We start from the raw sequence: 20245 nt of genomic DNA on the forward strand, positions 1-20245 counted from the left end.
AAGAAATGGATAAGTTCCTAGGAACATATATAACCCTCCTAGACTGAATCATAAAGAACTGGAAAATCAAAAGTCACTGATCAACAAGAAACTGAAACAACCATTAAAAACCTCTCGCCCTGGCTGGTGTAGCTCAGTGGATTGAGCGTGGACTGCGAACCAGGCATCGCAGGTTCTATTCCCAGTTAGGGAACATGCCTGTGTTGCAGGCCATGGCCCCCAGCAACCACACATTGATGTTTCTCTCTCTCCCCGCCCCCTTTCCTCTCTAAAAATAAATAAATAAATAAGTAATCTTAAAAAAAAAAAAAAAAGAACATGACTTAAGAACATGGGATTCACCAAAATAAAATAATGACAAATATTATAAAAAAACAAAACAAAAAAAAACCTCTCAAGAAGTCCAGGACCAGATGACTTCTGTAGTAAATTCTAACAAACATTCAAAAGATTTAATATCTATCCTTCTCAAACGATTCCAAATTTGAAAAAGGAGAAACACTTCCTGACCCATTTTATGAGGCCAACAAAACCCTGATACCAAAATCTGGCAAGGATAACACACACACACACACACACACACACACACACACAAAGTGTAGACCAATATCTCTGATGAAAACAGATGCAAAAATCCTAAACAGAATATTAGCAAATTGAGTAGAACAATACATTAAAAAATAACACATCACGATCAAGTGGCATTAATTCCAGCAGTATATATCCGAGATTCCATCACCCTGGCTAAAACTGTTCACCCTATCTTTTGTGATTACTTGTGACCCTATCCTATCAAACTTTTGGATCCACCCAAGCTGATTCCAGTGGCATTTCCATACAAATGGTCTGTCTAGGCTCATGCTACAGACTCTCCTCAAGTCTCTCTAATATCCACAAACCCCTAACAAGTAGTATCTGGCCTCTGTGTACCCCTGTACTACTTTGCAAGCAACCCCGAGGCTGGCACTAGCCGCAGCCAACCTCAGTTCTCAGCTTAGCCTGTCCTGGGCTCCTCCCAGTACAGTTCAAGTGGTACTCATCTGCAGATTGCTTTGTAAGTCATGCCTGGTGGCCCTGGGCAGGGCACAGGAAGCAGCTCGCCTTGGCCTAAACCTCCCAGGAGGCCCCACTGAGTGCGCTGCTTCAGACCAAGCCAGAGCAATACTCAACCTCCTCCATAAGCGACAAATTCAAGGGATGGACTTGGCAAATAGCAAAGCCCTGCTGAAGCAAGTCTTGCTCTATGGGGTTGGCCCTTGACCAGTAGCTTCCCTGCCATAGTTATGGATGGTCATTGCAGCCCATTGGCTGGGGTGGTGCGGGGGTGGTCAGTCCATTCCACTGATATGCATATAGCAATTAAAGCTGAACTACAACAGAAGGGTGCACATAATCCAGATGGTGGGTGTACCTGGAGTGCCCTTCTCGGGTGAAGGGGAGGCTACACCACTGAGTCCCACAGGGCACCTGCTACTACTCAAGGCCACTCTACCAAGCCCAGGAGACATAGCAGGTCTACCTAATACATAGAAATACAACAGAGCAGCCAGTATGAGGCGACAAAGAATCATATCCCAAATGAAAGGACAGGACAAAATTCAAGAAAAAGAACTAAACAAAATGGAGACCTCAAGCAATCTACTAGATGCAGAGTTCAAAATACTGGTTATAAGGATGTTCAATCAATTTAGAGGAAGAATAGATCAACTCAGTGAGAACTTCAACAAAGTGACAGGAAACATAAAAAATGAGAAAACGTCCTGGTTGGTGTAGCTCAGTGGATGGAGCTCAGGCTGTAGACCAAAGGGTTGTTGGTTTGATTCCCAGTCAGGGCACATGCCTGGGTTGCAGGCCAGGTTACCAGTGGGGGCCATGTGAGAGGCAACTGCACACTGATGTTTCTCTCCATCTCTTTCTCTCTCCTCTCCCTCTCTATATAAATAAATAAATAATCTTAAATAAATAAATAAATTAAATTAGAAAAATAAAAAAGGAGGAAACATACAGAACTAGTTGGAAATGAGGACTGCAATAACTGAAATGAAGAATACACTAGAAGGAATCAACAGTAGATTAGATGAATCTAAGGATCAAATCAGTGATTTGGAAGATAAGGTAGCAGAAAACACACAATCACAACAGGAAAAGAAAAATGAATTTTAAAAAATTATTTAAGGGGCTGCTGGGAAAACATCAAGCATACTGACATTCATGTCATGTGAATGCTGAAAGGAGAAGAAAAAAAGCAAGGAATCAAAAACCTATTTGAAAAAATAATGACTGAAATATTCTTAAATTGATGAAGGAAATAGACAAACAAGTCTAGGTAGCACAGAGAGTCCTTAATGACATGAACCCAAACAGGCCACACTAAGATACAACATCACAAAAATGCTACAGGTTAAAAACAAGGAGAGAATTTTAAAAGCATCAAGAGAAAAGCATATAGTTACCTACAAAGGGAGCCCCTATAAGACTGACTTCTCAATAGAAATTTTGCAGGCCAGAATGGAGTGGCATGAAATATTCAAAATGATGAAAAGCAAGGACCTATAACTAAGATTATTCTACTGAGCAAGGCTATCATTTAAAATGGAAGAACATATAAGGAGATTCCCTGGCAAGAAAAATCTAAAAGAGTTCATTATCACCGAACCAGTATTACAAGAAATGTTAAAGGGTCTTTTTAAAGAAGAAATAAAAATATGAAAAATAAAATGGCAATAAATGTATATCTATCAACAATTACTTTAAATACAAATGGACTACATACTCCAACCAAGACACAGGATGGCCAAATAGATATGAAAGCAAGAAACTCACTTCAGATCACATGACACACAAAGATTAAAAGTAAAGGGATGGAAACTTCATGGAATATGGAAAAAACAACAACACTAGGATAGAAATACTTACACCAGACAAAACAGACTTTAATACAAAGGCTGTAACAAGAGACAAAGAAGGATCTTTGTCCAAAGACCTTCTCCAAAGAAACACAAAACACTAGTTTGAAAAGACACATGCATTTGTATGTTCCTTGCAAAATTATTTACAACAACCAAGTCATGGAAGTAGCCTAAATGCCTATCAATAGAAAAATGAATAAAGAAGTGGTACACATATACAATGGAGTATTAGTTGGCCCTAAAAAATGAAATTACCCCATCAGTGAGAGCATGTCTAGCCCTGAGTGAAATCACAAGTCAGAGATAACATACCACATGATTTCACTCACATGCAGAATCTAAAGAAGAAAATAAACCAAACAGAAACAGACTCATATATATAAAGAATATTTTCTCAGTTGCCAGATGTGAGGTGGGTTGGGGGTTTGGGTAGAAAAGGGAAAGGGACTAAGAAGCACAAATTGGTAATTACAAAATAATCATGGTGATGGAAAGTACAGCATAGGAAATACAGTCCATACTATTGTGATAACTATGTATGATGCCAAATGGGTACTAGATTCACTGGGGTGATAATTTTGTAAGTTGTACAAATGTCTAGTCACCAGGTTGTATACTGAAACTAGTATGATATTGTATATCAAACATTAAAAAAGTATTAAAAATAATAGTAATGCCCTGGCTGGTGTGGCTCAGTGGATTGAGTGCAGGTCTGTGGATCAAAGGGTCCCAGGTTCGATTCCCAGTCTGGGGGCATGTCTGGGCTGTGGGCCAGGTCCTCACTAGGGGCTCACGAGAGGCAACCACACATTGATGTTTCTCTCCCTCCCTTCCCCTGTCTAAAAATAAATAAATAATAATAATAATAGTGATAAAAATCAGAGGTCCAAAAAATATTCAGTTCAATAGAACACAATGAAACATACATTAGAAAATTGTATGGCTTTAAAGTGGTTTTCTCTCACTTCTTATGCCATGAGCTTATATAAAACACTTAGAGTTATAAATTATTCGGGGTTCTACAAATTCATTAAGTGACTTACCTCTTCTTTTCCTAATGATACCAGAAATTCTTCATTCAGTGGAAGTACTACAGAAACAAAAAAACAAACTTACACATATGCTAAGTTAACTTAGTCAAAAATCAAGAATTTGACTTTTTGGTTTCTCAGATACCCCCTTCCCTTCCCACTTAATGTTTGAAATATGTGCAGTTTATGAAATTATTTTTACATAGGAACTTTATATACAATATATAACCAACATATATTTTATACAAATGGGACATGCATTTTGTTTCTTAGAGCCTTTAGTTTGTTTCCCTAATCCTTCAAACTCAAAAGTAATAATTTCTAATGTGTTCCTTCTGTAGTCCTATGATCTTACTCATATATACATATATGTTTACATATATATCTATATACATACATGCAAAGGTTATTAATTTTGTCATTGCTGGTTTTACAAGAATGGGATATCATATATATTATTCTTATCTTACTTTCACTCAACAAAACCCTCATTTCTCTAGTGTAAATCTAATTCATAATTTTAAATTGCTGCACAAGCCCTGGCTGGTATGGCTCAATAGGTTGAGTGCCAGCCTGCGAACTAAAATGTCATGGGTTTGACCCCAGTCAGGACACATGGCAAAGTTGTAGGCCAGGTCCCCGGTTGGGGGTGTGTGAGAGGCAACCTATCAATGTATCTCTTGCACACCGAAGTTTCTCCACCTCTCTCACTCCCTTCCCTTATCTCTAAAAAAGTAACTAAATAAAATCTTAAAAAAATAAATAAATTGTTGCACAATATTCTATAGGGTGAATATAACAATGTATCGCGTGATTTTGATATTAACTGAGCATTAATTTTGCACCTAGTTTTTATCCATGAAAAAAAAAAAGATGCAATAAGCATTCATTTATTTATGTCTTTCTGTATTGGTGTTTTCATTTCTATGGGATAGATTTCCAGACATGGAATTTCACATACACAAAAAAGTGTATTTTGAATTTTAATATAGTTTGCCACATTATTTTCTAAAAAGTTCCATGAGCAATGAATAAAAAACAGCAAATGATATTATAAACTTGTTTAAAACTTTTGCCAGTCTGATAAGTATAAACTATTATTTCATTTAAATTGTTGGCAAAGTTAAATCCTTATACTTAGAAGAGTTCAACCTTTATACTTAAAAAATACGTTTCTTAATAAAGTGCTATTTAAAATTTCTCAAGTGATATGCTACTGAAAATTTCTAAATTATCTGTTATCTTAGAGGGTCTTCTAAATAGTCAAGAGTTTCCTATATGTGCGTCCTAGGCCCTGTATTAGGACTGATACAGGCAGCCACCGGGTGTACTAAATCACTTCAATAAACGTAATGAGGAGTCTAAGAACATAAAGTTTTAAAATCTCCCTCTTAGTGTGGCCAAGAGTAGTTTTTCCATATCCATTCAAACAATCATTTCAACCAATACAACATGGCAGGTTCTAAGAATACAAAGACTTTTTTATATTTTATTTATTTTATTATTCTTAAAGATCTTATTTATCTATTTTTACAGAGTGGGGAAGGTAGGGAGAGAGAGAGGGAGAGAGACATAGATGTGCACCTCCCTGCATGCCCCCAACCAGGGACCTGGCATGCCACCCAGGCCTGTGTCCTAACAGGGAACCCTTCAGTTTGCAGGATGATGTCCCATCCACTGGGCCACACCAGTCAGGGCACAAAGAGTTTTAAAGTCCTTCCAGTGTGACAGCCTATTAAACTAGCTAGGTGGGTATTTGACTAATAAGGTAGCCTGTGTGTTCAGTGTTATTAGTACCAAGTATATATGTCAGGGATGATGATAATAAGAAAAATAAAAATTAAAAAGTTTCCCGATACATAGCATCAAAAAGAATAAAATGCCTGGGAAAAAATTTACCTACGAAAGAAAAAACTTGTGTGCTAAAAAGTACAAAACGTTGCCAAAAGAAGTTAAAGACACCAAGAAATAGAAACACATTCCATGTTCATGGATTAGAATATATAATATTGCTAGGATGTCAATATGAACCAAAGCAACTTAATGGTTTAATGTAATCCCTATCAAAATCCCAGTAAATTGTCTTATAGAAATAGAAAATGATCCCAAAGTTCACATGAAATATCTCAAAGAGCCAAAACAATCTTCAAAAAGAACAAAGTTGGAGGTTTCACATGCCCTAATTTCCATCTACACAGCTACAGCAATCAAAACAGTGCTACTGGCACGGAGAAGACACAGAGACCAGCAGAATGAGCAAAACAGAGTGCTGAGCAACAAATCCTTACTGTATGGGCAAAAGGTTTTTGAGGAGGGCCCTATGATAATGAGGACACGGAGAGTTTCCTTAACAAATCCTATTGGAAAACTAGATAATACACATGCAAAAGAATAAAGTCAGACCTTTAACTTCCCTTTAAATTTGAAAATTTCTACAATTAACTAAAAAAAACTCAATTGAGAAGTAAAAAGTGTATTATAATAAACTGATGGATTAGGAATGAAGGCCTAAAGTAAATCTGTAGAAATAGAGTTCAATATTTTACAACTGGCTCTATGTGAAATATAAAAGAAGAATTCAGAAGTACTCAAATTTATGACAGGTCAAATAGAGTCCATTCAATGGGTCAGGAATGAAGACCAGTTCATGAATCTAAGGTACCTACAAAATATTTTGGAGAAGATATCTAGAAGCTAGAAAGAGATATAAGTGTGACATTACAGTGAAATCTGGTTTGGGAATCTAGTTTTGGAAACTGTTATGGAAATTGTGTTATCCCTTACCCTTCCCAGTTCAAATGTTGAAGTCCTAATCCCCAGTACCTCAGAATGTGACTATATTTGGAATTGGGTCCTTAAAAAGATAATTAGGTTAAAATGAGGTCATATATAAAGAGATTAGGATACACAGACAGATGGCCATGTTAACACATTAGTTGTAGATGGCAATCTGCAAACCCAAAAAGGGAGACCTCAGAAGAACACAATACCTTGATCTTGGACTTCTAGACCACAGAACTGTGAGGAAATAAAGTTCTGCTACTTACAAACAAGATGAAACAAAACCCAGTCCATGGTACTTTGAGATGGCAGACTTAGTAACCTAATATAGGCATCATTAATATAACACATAAAAACAGGAGCAGAAAATATAATGCTGGAATAGCATTTAGATTAAGAAGTGATAAGAGCTAAGAACAGTCCTCTGGAGAACACCAACATATGAAAGGCAGAGTATTAGCAGCTTCTGAGATGCTCAACATAATGCTCAGAAGGCAAAAGGATATACAGTTATGCAAATTAAAATCACAATTGTATATATGCCTATCAAAAGTGCTAAAATTAAAAAGACTACTATATGGTGGTGAGAATGTGGAACAATGGTAGACATTTGGCATGGATATAGTAATTGCAACCAAGAATGCAGATGAAATTGTCTGGGAAGAGAATGAAGAGAAAACCCCCCATAATTGGCATAGAGAATGTTAAGCTTACCGAGGAGACTAAGAAGGAAAATGGCGGGAATTAAAGGAAAGGAGACAGAATCACCAGAAAGAGGAAGGGAGACATATATAGAAAAAGAGGGTGCAATAAATACAGAATATTATACACAAGCATACACAGCATAGAGAAATGTAGGCTTTTATAACAAAAAGACATCTCCTCGTTGGATGTTTTAACAAGATTTTTAAGCAATCTTCTATTTCTCAACTAAAGGCAAACATATAGTTGGTCTTAGCTTGACAAATCAAAAGACAATACACAATCTGTGTTCCCTGTACATAAATCAGTTTCTAAAATACTTTTCCACTAGGTAAGTTTCATTCATTAAGAAGCAAATTACAGCCCTGGGTGGTGTGGCTCAGTGGACTGAGTGCTGAACTGTGAACCAAAGGGTTGTAGGTTGGATTTCCAGTCTAGGGCACATGCTTGGATTGTGGGTCAGGTTCCCAGTTGGGGGCACACGAGAGGCAACCACACATTAGTGTTTCTCTCCCCTGCTCCTTCCTTTCCTCTCTCTAAAAATAAACAAATAAAATCTTTAAAAAAAGATTAAAAAGAAGAAGGCTAAATGGATCTTGTAATTCTTCTTACTATCATTAAATTAACTTATAATTTGTTTATGAAAATATAAACTTTTCTAAAAATAAGAATCTTACTTTCAGGAGTTTCTTTCTGCCATTGACTGAGTTCAGCAGTTAAACATTTCATTTGCATAATTAATAATGACAGCTATAAAAAAGAACGAGAATAAAACAAAATTATTTCTTGCAGAATATTCATAGTTACTCATACATGAACATGTAGACATTTTTTATACTTTAATACAAAGTCTTAGCATAAATGGCTAACATAGTCATCTAAACTATAAAAAATGATCACTCCAAACAGAATTCTGCTTTAAATCACACCAAGTATAGCTCATAAATTGCCAGTTATACCAGTGATATATTATTAAAAAATGATCACTTCTATTTCACCCCTTAATCTAAAAAAAAACCTAATTACATTAAGTCTATTCCCTAAATTAATATTTATTTTTAAAAAATAATAAGTAGCCTTGGCTGGGTGACTCAGTTGCTTGGAGCTCCATCCTGTATACCAAAAGGTTGTGGGTTCGATCCCCAGTCAGGGCACATACCTAGGTTGCAGGCTCAAACGCCAGTCAGGGCATATACAGGAGGCAACTGATTGATATTTATTTTTCACATTTCTCTCCCCTTCCCTCTCTCTCTCTCTAATAAATAAATATATCCTTGAGTGAGGATTAAAAAATGTTATTTCTTGCCAACATATTTTAGACAAATTTGCATTAAAGATGCTGTTTTTTCTCTCCAGGCACTTTCAGAAAAATTGCAACTGTTTTCAGTTGAGTAGCAAAAAATAACTTTAAATACATATATAGAGACAATAAGACTGGTTCCACAAGCCACACATAAAAACCAATTTTGCTACACAATAGTTTTCAATTTGTACACCTCTTTAGCCAAAGATAAATTAAGATGAATATGTTTCTAATATTAGGTAGTAGCAATCATTGTAGTTTTGATAATTACAAATCTGTCTGGTCTAATCTGGCAACAAAGTTCAAGTCTATGCATGCTTAAAGTTAAATTTCAGGACATTTTTTTATCTCTTCTATATAATTCTTACTAGTACCCAAACATAAAAAAAATTCACATTTCAAAAATGCAATGAGTATTACTATAAAGTAATTAGTATTACTCACTAATTACTTTAGTGAGTATTTACACTAAAAGTATACCAACTATTGTTTTTTTAAACAGATTTTTATGATACAGAGCAGGTAACTCAAACACCCTGCTCTGTATTATAACATTGCCTATTGATTGGTCAATAGTCAGAGGTTAAAAAGCAACAAAACTAGTCTCTTTGAAAACTTTATATAAGTATATACAAATACATTCACAGGTATTTAAATTTTTACCAAAGGAAAGTTCCACATTCTTTTCTTATACATAATTAAATAAGAACCTGAAAAAGCTTTTTGTTAACTAGAAAGTAATTCATAAATGTTAATTATTATTATTACTAATTATTATTATAATTAAAATATATAAAATTACCAAATATTCATTTTTCACCTATGATAAATCCCAGCAATTTCATACAGTTCATACTATATTCATGAAACACAGCACTTATGCCGCCAAAGCCCAGCTAAAACACTCAAATTATTTCTGATCCTGCTGTAAGATTAAACAACCCTTTCTAAAACAAAAATATAGCAATAGTATTTCTAAAGTCAAAACTTTGAGCAATCCTGCCATTTTCTCATTTAAAATATCTAACTTCTTGCTTTAGAAAATGAACTGAGTTTTAAAATTGAAGTTTTTAAGTTTAATAGATGTACAGGAAAGAGTTAAGAAAGCATGCCCTAAGATTACCCTTAAAGGCCTGCTTGCAAGGTGGGCATCTGGGAGTTTGGATTTTGAGATGTTTCATTCCTACCAACCTAATTGATAAGAGTGGCTCACTATGCCTAAACTGTGCAAAGAATATGACTTAGCTAGTACACCCGCTCTCCTTCTGTTAGCTATTTTTGTAACTGCTAGGGAGAGGATCCTTAAGTGACTTGCACCCACAAATAACCTTAGGCATTGAGTCTCTAATGAGGTTCCCTGGTAGACAGTTTCACAAGTGCCACAAATCACTGGGGGAATTTAGCATGTCTGTGTGACTCCACTGGAACACACTCCTGAAAGCCCGTGCCCGGTTTCCTCTGGACATCAGCCCATGGTCTTTTTTCCTTTACTGATTTTACTCTATATCCTTTCAATGTTATAAACCTCAGCCAGTAGCTTCATTGTATAATAAGCCCTGTGAATCCTCTTAGAGAACCATCAAAGCTGAGGTAATACTGGGGAGAAGACATGACAGGAAAAGACATTTTGTGCATTCATTATCTTATTACTGACTATCGCAAGATCCTGATTATTTAAAACTTACCTAAGTATTGCCCTCAAAGCCAGGGTTTGGCTCAGTGCATGAAAATCATCCAGGAAATTTATAGGCCCAATCCCTACTGATTCTGTTTCAGTAGGTCTCAATTTCTACACTGTAAGAACACATTTCCCAAGAAAACACAGATGACAGTTTATATACTAATGGCTTCCAAACACACTATGCAGTTTTACCTTGTACAATGGAGCTCTATATTTATTAACAGCTACAAATTTTGTTCTTTTTACAAAAGATGGCTTAATTCTTTATCACCAATTTTTAGATTCAAGTTCTGGTAAAACACATATTTCCAAAAAAGATAAATTAGTCCCCCCCCCCTTCTTTCTCTCTCTCTCTTTCTCATTTTTATTGAGCATTACTATTCTTATTGATTGTAATTTTTCCATAGTGTTATAATGAATTTAAGACATTATTCCTTTTGATGCTCAAGTGATACCAGCTAGGTGCCTTCAATGATCTTTTGACATGCTCCTGTCAGTTTTAAAGAACTTTCATCGAAATCATTTGCATATTTGACTTCATTCTTAGAATTTTTATTTCTAAAACATTTTTAACTTTTTATATGATCAAATACATATAAGTATTCTTTTATAATTTCTAGATTTTTATTAAGAGCCAAGAATTTCTCCCGTGTCACTAAACTGCAGTCTCCTTGCTTTTCTTGTAAGATTTTTATAACAATCCATCCACAATTTGATTATGTAGTGAAATACGGAAGTTGGATTTCACTTTCTCCCAAATGGCTATCTAGTTGTATCAGTATCATTTATTAACTAATTCATCCCTTTCCCCTACATTGGAACTATCATCTTTGTCATATTTTAAAAATTTTTAAAGTATTTTTAATTGATTATGCTATTATAGTTTTTCCAATGTTTCCCCCTTTATCCCCATTCCACCCTGCACCCCCCAACTCTCCAGCATTCCCCACCTTAGTTCATGTCTGTGGGTGGTACGCATAAGTTACTTGAATTCCCTGTTTCCTATACCATTTTTGACCTCTCCCCATCTATTGTATGCCTACCAATTATGCTTCTTATTCTCTGTACCTCCCCCCACTCCTCTCCTCCCCACTGAAACCCCTCCATATGATGTCAATTTCTTTGATTTTGTTACTGTTCTAGTTGTTTGCTTAGTTTTTGGTGTTTTTTTTTGGGGGGGGCGGTAATTTGTTGATAGCTGTTTGTTGTCATTTTACTGTTCATAGTTTTTTATCTTCTTCAATTTCTTAGATAAGTCCCTTTAACATTTCATATAATAAGGGCTTGGTGATGATGAACTCCTTTAACCTGACCTTATTTGGGAAGCGCTTTATTTGCCCTTCCATTCTAAATGATAGCTTTGCTGGATAGAGTTGTCTTGGATGGAGGTCTCTGCGTTTCATGACTTTGAACACTTCTTTCCATCCCTTTTTTGCTGGTAAGGTTTCTTTTAAGAAATCAGCTGAGAGCCTTGTGGGCACTCCTTTGTAGGTAACTCCCTCCTTTCACCTTGCTGCTTTTAAGATTCTCTGTCTTTAATCTTGGGTAACTTAATGATGATGTGCCTTGATGTGTTCCTCATTGGGTCCAACTTCTTTAGGACTCTCTGGGCTTCCTGGAAGTCTATTTCCTTCACCAGATTGGGGAAGTTTTCCTTCATTATTTGTTCAAATAAGTTTTCAATTTCTTGCTCTTGTTCTCCTTCTGGCACATCTATAATTCGGAAATTGGAATGTTTAAAGTTGTCCCAGAGGTCCCTAAGCTTCTCTCCATTTTTTTAAATTCTTGTTTCTTCATTCTTCCAGTTGGGTGATTATTTCTCCCTTTTGTTCCAAATCATTGATTTGAGTCCTGGTTTCCTCCCTGTCACCGTTGGTTTCCTGAATATTTTGCTTTATTTCGCTTTGGATATCTTTCATTTGCTCTTTCATTTTTCAACCAAGCCCCAACAGTTCTGTGAGCATTTTGATTACCAGGGCTTTGAATTCTCCATCAGATAGGTTGGCTATCACCTCATTGCTTAGCTCTCTTTCTGGAGTTTCGCTCTGTTCTTTCATTTGGGCCCTATTTCTTTGTCTCAATGCATCTGTTAAGTTGTAAGGGGGTGGGGCTTTAGGTATTCACCAGGGCAGGGCTACCCTCCTTGCTGTGCTATGGTGCTGCCCGTAGGGGGTGGGCCAGAGAGGAAACAATGCAGCTGGCCTGCTTGGCTCTAGCCTACTTTCCAACAGACTCACATAGGAGACTGGGGGTTTCTCCCACCATGGCAACCGCTGTAGTCCACAGTCAACTCTGAGTCTCATTCAGCCAGCCCTACTTGTGTTGTGTGCCACCTCGCTGCGGGTTCTCTCTGTCCGCCCATCTTACTGGTCTGGTTGGACTGGTTGATTATTTCTTTAATTCCTTGGTTGTCAGAGTTCTATGCAGTTTGACTTTCTAGCACTTCTGGTTGCTTATTGATTTTAGATTGATTGGTATCCTCCTTTTGGTTGTGCAAGGAAGCAAAGAGTTTCTACCTACGCCCCCCGTCTTGGCCAGACCTCCATATTTTGAATTCTTAATCTGTTGTACTGAGCCTTTGGTGTATTCCTAAACCAATCCCATAGGTCTTTTATTATTAAAATTAATATCTTAATCCCTTTTTAAGCCTAGGGTAAAATCAGTTACGATTTTACACAGATAGTAAAATAACTGTGGCTCCTTACCACAGAACAAGTAAAACTTTGTTATAGTTTTTAACAAAGTATTATAAAAACAGTAGCCATGGGGTAATTGACTCAACAGTTAAAGTTTATATGTAGCTGAAATAAGATAAATAAAATAAAATATTCTTATTTATAACATTGAATCTAGAAGTTTTCAAAATATGCCTCTTAAATCAGAAAGAATAGAGCATTTTCTAAATGATTAAGCATACAGGTATAAACAAAACTATTATACTTGGGATAAATATAGACAGATAAACTTATCCAAAACATAAAGAATTCCACTTACCTATTTTTAGATAGAAACAAAAGGATACATACCTGAGCATTGGACTCAGTGAGTGTTTCGGTTCCAACAAGTGATAATTTATTCTGACACTTGATTTAAAAAGTAAAGAAAAACAAGTCATACACTGTAACCCAAAATTTCCTTCCCGTCCCCTTTTACACTTGTCAATGTAATATTCCTCTAAAATAATATACAACTATCTGATGTAAGAAAACAGTTTTTTTTTTAATTCATCGCTCTATAAGCCAGAAAACATAAAAGACAGCAAGCAGACCCCATGGTGAATACATTCAAAGTAAAGGGCTTACTAGACTCCATACAGAAAAAAATAAGTATGAGAAACAGGAAATAAGAACAAAAACTAGTAGGGTGAATTAGAAGCCAGATAATGGAAAAATGGGGAGTAAGGGGGAAAGCATTGTAGAAAAATAACAAGAGAAGTAAGAGGACAGTTAAGATCTTAAGAAAATAAAGCCTCTAAGAGACACTGTTTCTGTGCCATTAACGAAATCTACAACTATTAGTAGTGATTATATCTGGAAAAAACTATGAGTAATTTGAATTTTATTTATGGTTACAGTGGACAGTGGAACCTCAGTTTTCAAACTTAATTCATTCCAGAAAACTGTTCAAGAAGTGATTTGTTCAAAAACCAAATATCCTTTGTCACCTGAGAAATGCAAGACTGATTATACAGCAAGAAAGGGCTGTAGGGTAGAAAATTAATACATGAAGTTTTGTTAGACAACCAAGACCTTTTTTCCACGAACAACTTGGTCCAAGAACCAAACTGTTAGAAAACCAAAACATTCCAGAACAAAGGTTTGATGTATTTCTATTTACAGTATCTTTTTTTTTGAGAATTTTAAAATAAGAGTTTATTTGAGCCAAACCAATGACACAGTCTGTGGAGCAAGATCTCAAATGCTCTAAAAAAATGAGTTTTGTAGCGTCTTTTATGTGACTGAATTAAGGAGGGAATGTACTCATACATGGAGGTGGGAGAGAGCAACATGGATACTGCATTACGGGACAGCTAACAAGATTATGTGCTCTCTTTTTTTCTTACTTTTCAATTACAGTTGACAGTCAACATTATTTTATATTAGTTTCAGGTGTACAGCACAGTAATTGGACAATCATGTAACACAAAGTGATCCTCCTGATATTTCAAGCACCTACTGACACCATACTTAGTTATTACATTATTACTGACTGTACTCCCCATGCTGTACTTTACATCCTGTGACTACTTTGTTGCTACCAAGTTGCATGTCTTAACCCCATCAGCTTTTTCACCAAACCCCTCAATCCCCAGCAATTCCACTTCTGGATATATATCCAAAGAAACCCAAAACACTAATTTGAAAAGATATGTGTACTCCTATGTTCATCACTTACAACAGCCAACATACAGAAGCAACCCAAGTGCCCCTCAGAAGACAAGTAGATAAAAAGTCCGTAACATACACAGAATGAAATCTTACCATTTCCAACAGCATAAATGGGCCTAGAGGGATATTATACTAAGTGAAATAAGTCAGAGAAAGACAAATACCATATAATTTCACTTATTTGTGTTCTCTTGAGGGTGGTTATTTCAAGGGTGTATCAATGTATATGCACTGAAACAATGAACAGAGCTTGCTTAAGGCAAAAATAAACCTTTTACTAATAAGGTTTTTGCCTCAGGCATGACTACCCACCATGATCTGCCCATTTAGGAATTTATGATCAGATGTAGTATCTTACAACAAAAAAGAATTGAAATTATTTTAAAACTCAAATTTCTATACTGAAAAATATCATAAGCAAAACAACACCGATTATATATAAAAATTACCTTGAAAATACAGTAAACTATATACAATACCAAGATCTATGTTAAAATGTAATTTAGAAAAAAAGGAAAAAATGCTAATCTGCCCTACTCTGAAACTTTACTAGAAAGAAAAGAATGTGAAAAATGTCTGTGGCCTATATCACATATTGTGCTATTCCAAGTAGAACAAATTTTTATCAAATACTTTAGTGTACCGGAAGTGATTTTATTTTACTAACTCAAAAAATGTACATACATTTCAAAAACAACATTTTCTAAATTAACCCATATTTTCACTCAAACTCCATAATCGTGTCTCAGGAAATAACTCCACTAACCAACCAATGGCCCAAACCCAGAACCTGAAACTATCCATAAATCCTCCATTTCACAACAATTGTTCTCCAAGTCCTTTTGGTCCCACCTCCATATATTTCTTGAATCCATTTTTCTCTCTATTTGCAATGACAGGATTAGCCCTTTAGTACTTCTTACCAAGACTACTACTATAGCCTCCTAAATGCTGTCTACCTATAGTCTCACTCTTCTGCATTCATTTTCTTCAAAATCACCTGAGTAATTTTCCCAAACTACATATCATGTCACTTAATGTTTATAGTCCTTCAATGGCTCCCCATAGTATATACTCAACAAAACCCATCATTTTCTTGGCCCCAATTACTTCTCTGGTCTCACTCCATAGGTCCTCCTTCTCCTAATTTACATAAGTCATAACATGCTACATGGAGTTCTCGAAATTCTCCCAGTCTTTATATATTTCCTTCCTTCAGCTTTTTATATCTCTCCCACTTTCACAAGCTTATTTACCCTTTAGAAATGAATTCAGTCTTTACCTCTTTTAGAACACTATCTTTGATCCCTTCAGTCTAGGTTTAGGACTGCTCTAAAGTATAATCTTTGCACTTCTACAACAATAATTCTAATATCATGGCTATTGCCTCCATTAGATGATACTCTCCTTGAGGGTAGGGACTGCTGTAATTTTTTTTCTTTCTACAGTTTCTCCAGTAGAAAGTTCATCGAATGAATGCTTATAGGTCTAGAAACTACATAAATACTTATCATACAATGTAATGACTTTCAGGAATCAGCAGAATTATCTCTTTCCCAAGTCTATTATTGAAATGGAATTAAGTCTTACAGTAATTAACTGATATATCACTTTAATCCCTTGATACTTACTTCTTCCATATCTTTCCACATTTCTTCGCAATGTTTAATAAGTTCTTCTTTACCATCTGTAACATCTTCTACACCTGTAGTACTATCTGGATCTATATCTTGGTTACTCACTGACATGTCCTTTGTGATTTTCTCAGCCTTATAAAAAAACTAAAGTAAAAAATATTTATTCATTTATTTTTGTTGAACATCTGTTATCTGCTGGATACTTACATAGGAGCTAAAGATGCAACAGTGAACAAAATAGGTAAAAATCCCTCCTATAAGGGCACCTACATTCTAGTTAGGAAAACAAAAAATAAGCCACAACATTTTAAAAATACATACTGTAGTATACCCATTGATTTATAAGTGCTATGAAGAAAAGCAAAGCAGGGAAGAAACACAGCAAGTGCTAAGGGAAAGGGCAATTTAATTTTACATAAGGATGTCAATATAAAGTCACCGAGAAGTTGAGAAACTGAGCAAAAGCATAAAGGAAATAAAAAAGTGAGACATGGTAACACTTAGGAGAAGAGGATCCAGGTAAAGGGAACTGCAGGTGCAAAGGTGCTGAGGCAAGAATACAACTCCCCTGTTCCTACAGCAGTAAAACAGCCACTGTGACTATAGCAGAAGGTATCAGAAAGTGAACACAAGATAAGGTCAGAAAGATATAAAATAGATGAGATCATGGGGGCTTTAGGCCATTTTAAGGACTTAGGCTAAGATAATAATTAAAGGACTTTGAACAGAGGAGTAACAGGATTTAAATTAAGTTTTAACAGCATAACTGGTTAACTACAGCCAGGTAAGGACAGAAGGAGGAAAGCCAGTTTGAAAGCTAATGCAATAATCCAAGCAAGATGTGGTCCAGGATAATACTGAGGCAGTACCAAATATCCAATTGTGAATATATTTTCTTTTTTAAAATTTAATCTTTATTGTACTTTTTTCCATTACCATTTAGTCCCCTCATACCATCCCCTACCCCAACAATCACCACACTGTTGTTCATGTCCATGAGTCCTTTTTCCTTAAAGCCAACAGGATTTCCTAACAATCTGTATATAGAGTGCCAAAGAAAGAGAGGAGTCGATTATTACTAAAAAAGTTTGGACCTGTGCAATTAGAAAGATGAAGTTTCCAATTACCGAAATGGGGAAGATGGTGGAAAAAACAGATTCTGCTAGATGTAGGCAAGTGTCGATTAAGAATTCAGTTTTGCAAACCATAATGAACTCATAGATTCAGACAAAAGAATGGTGGTTACAAAATGGGAAGAGGGTTGGGGAGAGGGCAAATTGGGTAAAGGATCAAATATATGGTAACAGAAGGAAACTAGCTCTAGCCAGTTGGCTCAGTTGGTTAGAGCACTGTGCCATGCACTAAAGGTTATGGTTTCAATTCTCTGCCAGGGCACATACCTAGATTGCAGGCTCGGTCTGGGTTGGGTCATGTACAAATGGTAACCAACTGATGTTTTTCTTTCTTCCTTCTTCTCTCTATAAAATCAATATACATATCCTTAGGTGAGGATTAAAAAGAAGAAAGCTGGACTCTGGATGGTGAGCATGAAATAAAATATATAGGTATTGAATAATAATGATGTGTACTTGAAATTTATGTTATCAACTAATGTTATTTAAATTATTTTAAGTTTTTAAAAAGAATTCTGTTTAGAATTCACTGAATTTCCGGTGTTTATTAGGGGAGCTGCTGATTAGGCGATTGGATATACCTGTCTGAAGTTCAAGGGAAATTTTCAAATTAGAATTTGAGTCACCACCATACAGCTATTTAAAGCCATGAGGCTGCATGAGATCAGAAGAGCAAGAAAGTACATACAGAAATGAGAAAAGTTCTAGACCTAGAGAGATTAAGGAGATAAGGAAGAACCACCTAATAGTCTGAGAGGGAGTGCCCAGTAAAATGAGAGAAAAACAAAGAGTATGATATCTTGAAATCCAAGATGAGAAAGTGTTCAAGGAGTGAGGAACTGTCAGATAGTAGAGATAGGTCAAAATAAAAACAGAGATTGACAATTTATTTAGCAATATGGATAGGGCACTGTGTTTTTCAAAAACAGTCACAGCAATATTTCAGGCTGTCATTCCCTATCCAGAGGCAGAGCCTGTTAACCCTCCCCTTGAACCTGAGTACGACCTTCTGAGCCTTTATAAGCAGAATACAATGGAAGTGATGTTACATGACTTCCAAGACTAAGTCATAAAAGGCAAAATAGCTTATACCTCTCTCAAACATTCATCCTTGCAACCAAACCACCATGCTGCGAGGAAGCCCAAAGTAAGTATGAAGCCCAAAGAGATCGTATGAAGAAGTGCACACAAAAATGAAAGATTCCATTCAGCTAGCATCAACCACCAAACATGCATGTGCACAAGTTGTCTGATGACTGTGAGTCCCATCTGAATTCTTGTGCACAGAATCACTGAGTACAGTACATGGTTGCTTTAGACCTCTATATTTTGGGGTGATTTGTCACAATAATTTCACTGAAGACTGTCACAAAAATTAATCCACTGTTAACCTTTATAAGTATAGTTTTAGTAGAATGGTGTGAGGGAAAGCCTGACTGGATTGAAATCAAGAGTAAATAAAAAACTGGGAACTGGACATATCCAGTATGCTTGTATAAAACATTTCAAAGTTTTTTTTTCTCTCTCTCTCTCTAAAGGTAAGGAGAAATAAGGTACCAGTTGAAGGGAGATGTGGGATCAAGAGATTTTTTCTTTTAATATGGGAGAAAATATACCATCTTTATTTGATACAGTAAGAGAAGGAAATGCTGGTGATGCAGGAGAGAAGGAAGAAAAATGGGATCTAGAACACAAGTAGAGAGGATGGCTTGAGACAGATGTACATACAGTTTATTCATTTTAATGGGAAGGTAAGCAGAATATTAGGGACATAGATGCAGGGAGGTGAGTAGATGTGTTAGTAGGAGTTTGGTAAAACTGGAAGTTCTATTTGGGTTACTTGCCTTTTCTCAGTGAAATGGTGACCAAGGTTATCAGCCATGAATGAGGGTGGAAGAAAAGCACTGGCGGTTTAACAGCAGAAGGGAAAAATGTATAAAATAGTCATATAAGAGATGAGAGAAGATAAAACAGGATTACCAGGTAGTATTAAAGGCCCACTCGAGGACAGTAGTCATGAATTTAAAGTGAAACTAGAACATGGTTGTATGCTTTCCTCTATAGTGTAGCAGCACAGATGCAGGGACAAATTGAAAGAATGACAAAGTCTCTCAGGTATCACCACAGTAGTAAAGAGCTAATGTAAGGTGGAGAATATAATCGCTGGAGGAAAGGATATCGAGAAAAAGAGAGGTCAGCTTATTGAAAGGATCACCTAGACAGATATTAAGATCACCAAGAATTATGACGGTAGTGTTACAGAGGGTGACAGTGAGCTAGGAGCTAAAAATCTTCAAGGAATGAAGGAGTGTAACAAAATTTTGCTACACTGCTACAAGGAGAAGTGGCGGGTGGTAAAGTCTGATGGCATAAGTTTCAAAGTTGGGCAACTTTCAGGAGGTTGACAAAGCAATAAAGAATGACAAGGATGTTTACTCATAACCAAACACAAACCAGAGTAACCAAAACTCCCAAAATATTTTTATTCATATGAACTTGAGTTTTATATTGCTTAATCAATTTTTTTAATCAACAGAGAGGTTTTAAAGACTTAAATAGATATATTCACAGACTGGAGGGCTCAATATTTTGTAAGGATGGTAATTCCCTCCAAGTTGATCTGCTGAATTTTTCAAAATTCTGAAAGTTTTTGTTTGTTTTTGTGGCACCTGTCCAGCTA

The 20245-nt window shown here is 35.9% G+C and overlaps 1 protein-coding gene across 4 annotated transcripts in view; it reads right to left on the reverse strand.

Annotated features, from left to right (window-relative positions):
• CENPK (centromere protein K) overlaps positions 1-20245 on the reverse strand; it is a 37410-nt gene that overhangs the window by 13450 nt on the left and 3715 nt on the right. For all 4 annotated transcript variants that reach the window (XM_036020341.1, XM_036020343.1, XM_036020342.1 and 1 more), the window contains 4 exons: positions 16427-16576; positions 13434-13490; positions 8101-8173; positions 3953-3999 (listed from right to left, as the gene is read on the reverse strand). In XM_036020341.1, coding sequence (XP_035876234.1) covers positions 3953-3999; positions 8101-8173; positions 13434-13490; positions 16427-16543 — 294 coding nt within the window. In that variant the 5' untranslated portion in view covers positions 16544-16576. The remainder of the gene's footprint in view (positions 1-3952; positions 4000-8100; positions 8174-13433; positions 13491-16426; positions 16577-20245) is intronic.

The sequence above is a fragment of the Phyllostomus discolor genome, chromosome 3 (genome assembly GCF_004126475.2).
Source record: "Phyllostomus discolor isolate MPI-MPIP mPhyDis1 chromosome 3, mPhyDis1.pri.v3, whole genome shotgun sequence".
NCBI classification, from domain to species: Eukaryota; Metazoa; Chordata; class Mammalia; order Chiroptera; family Phyllostomidae; genus Phyllostomus; species Phyllostomus discolor.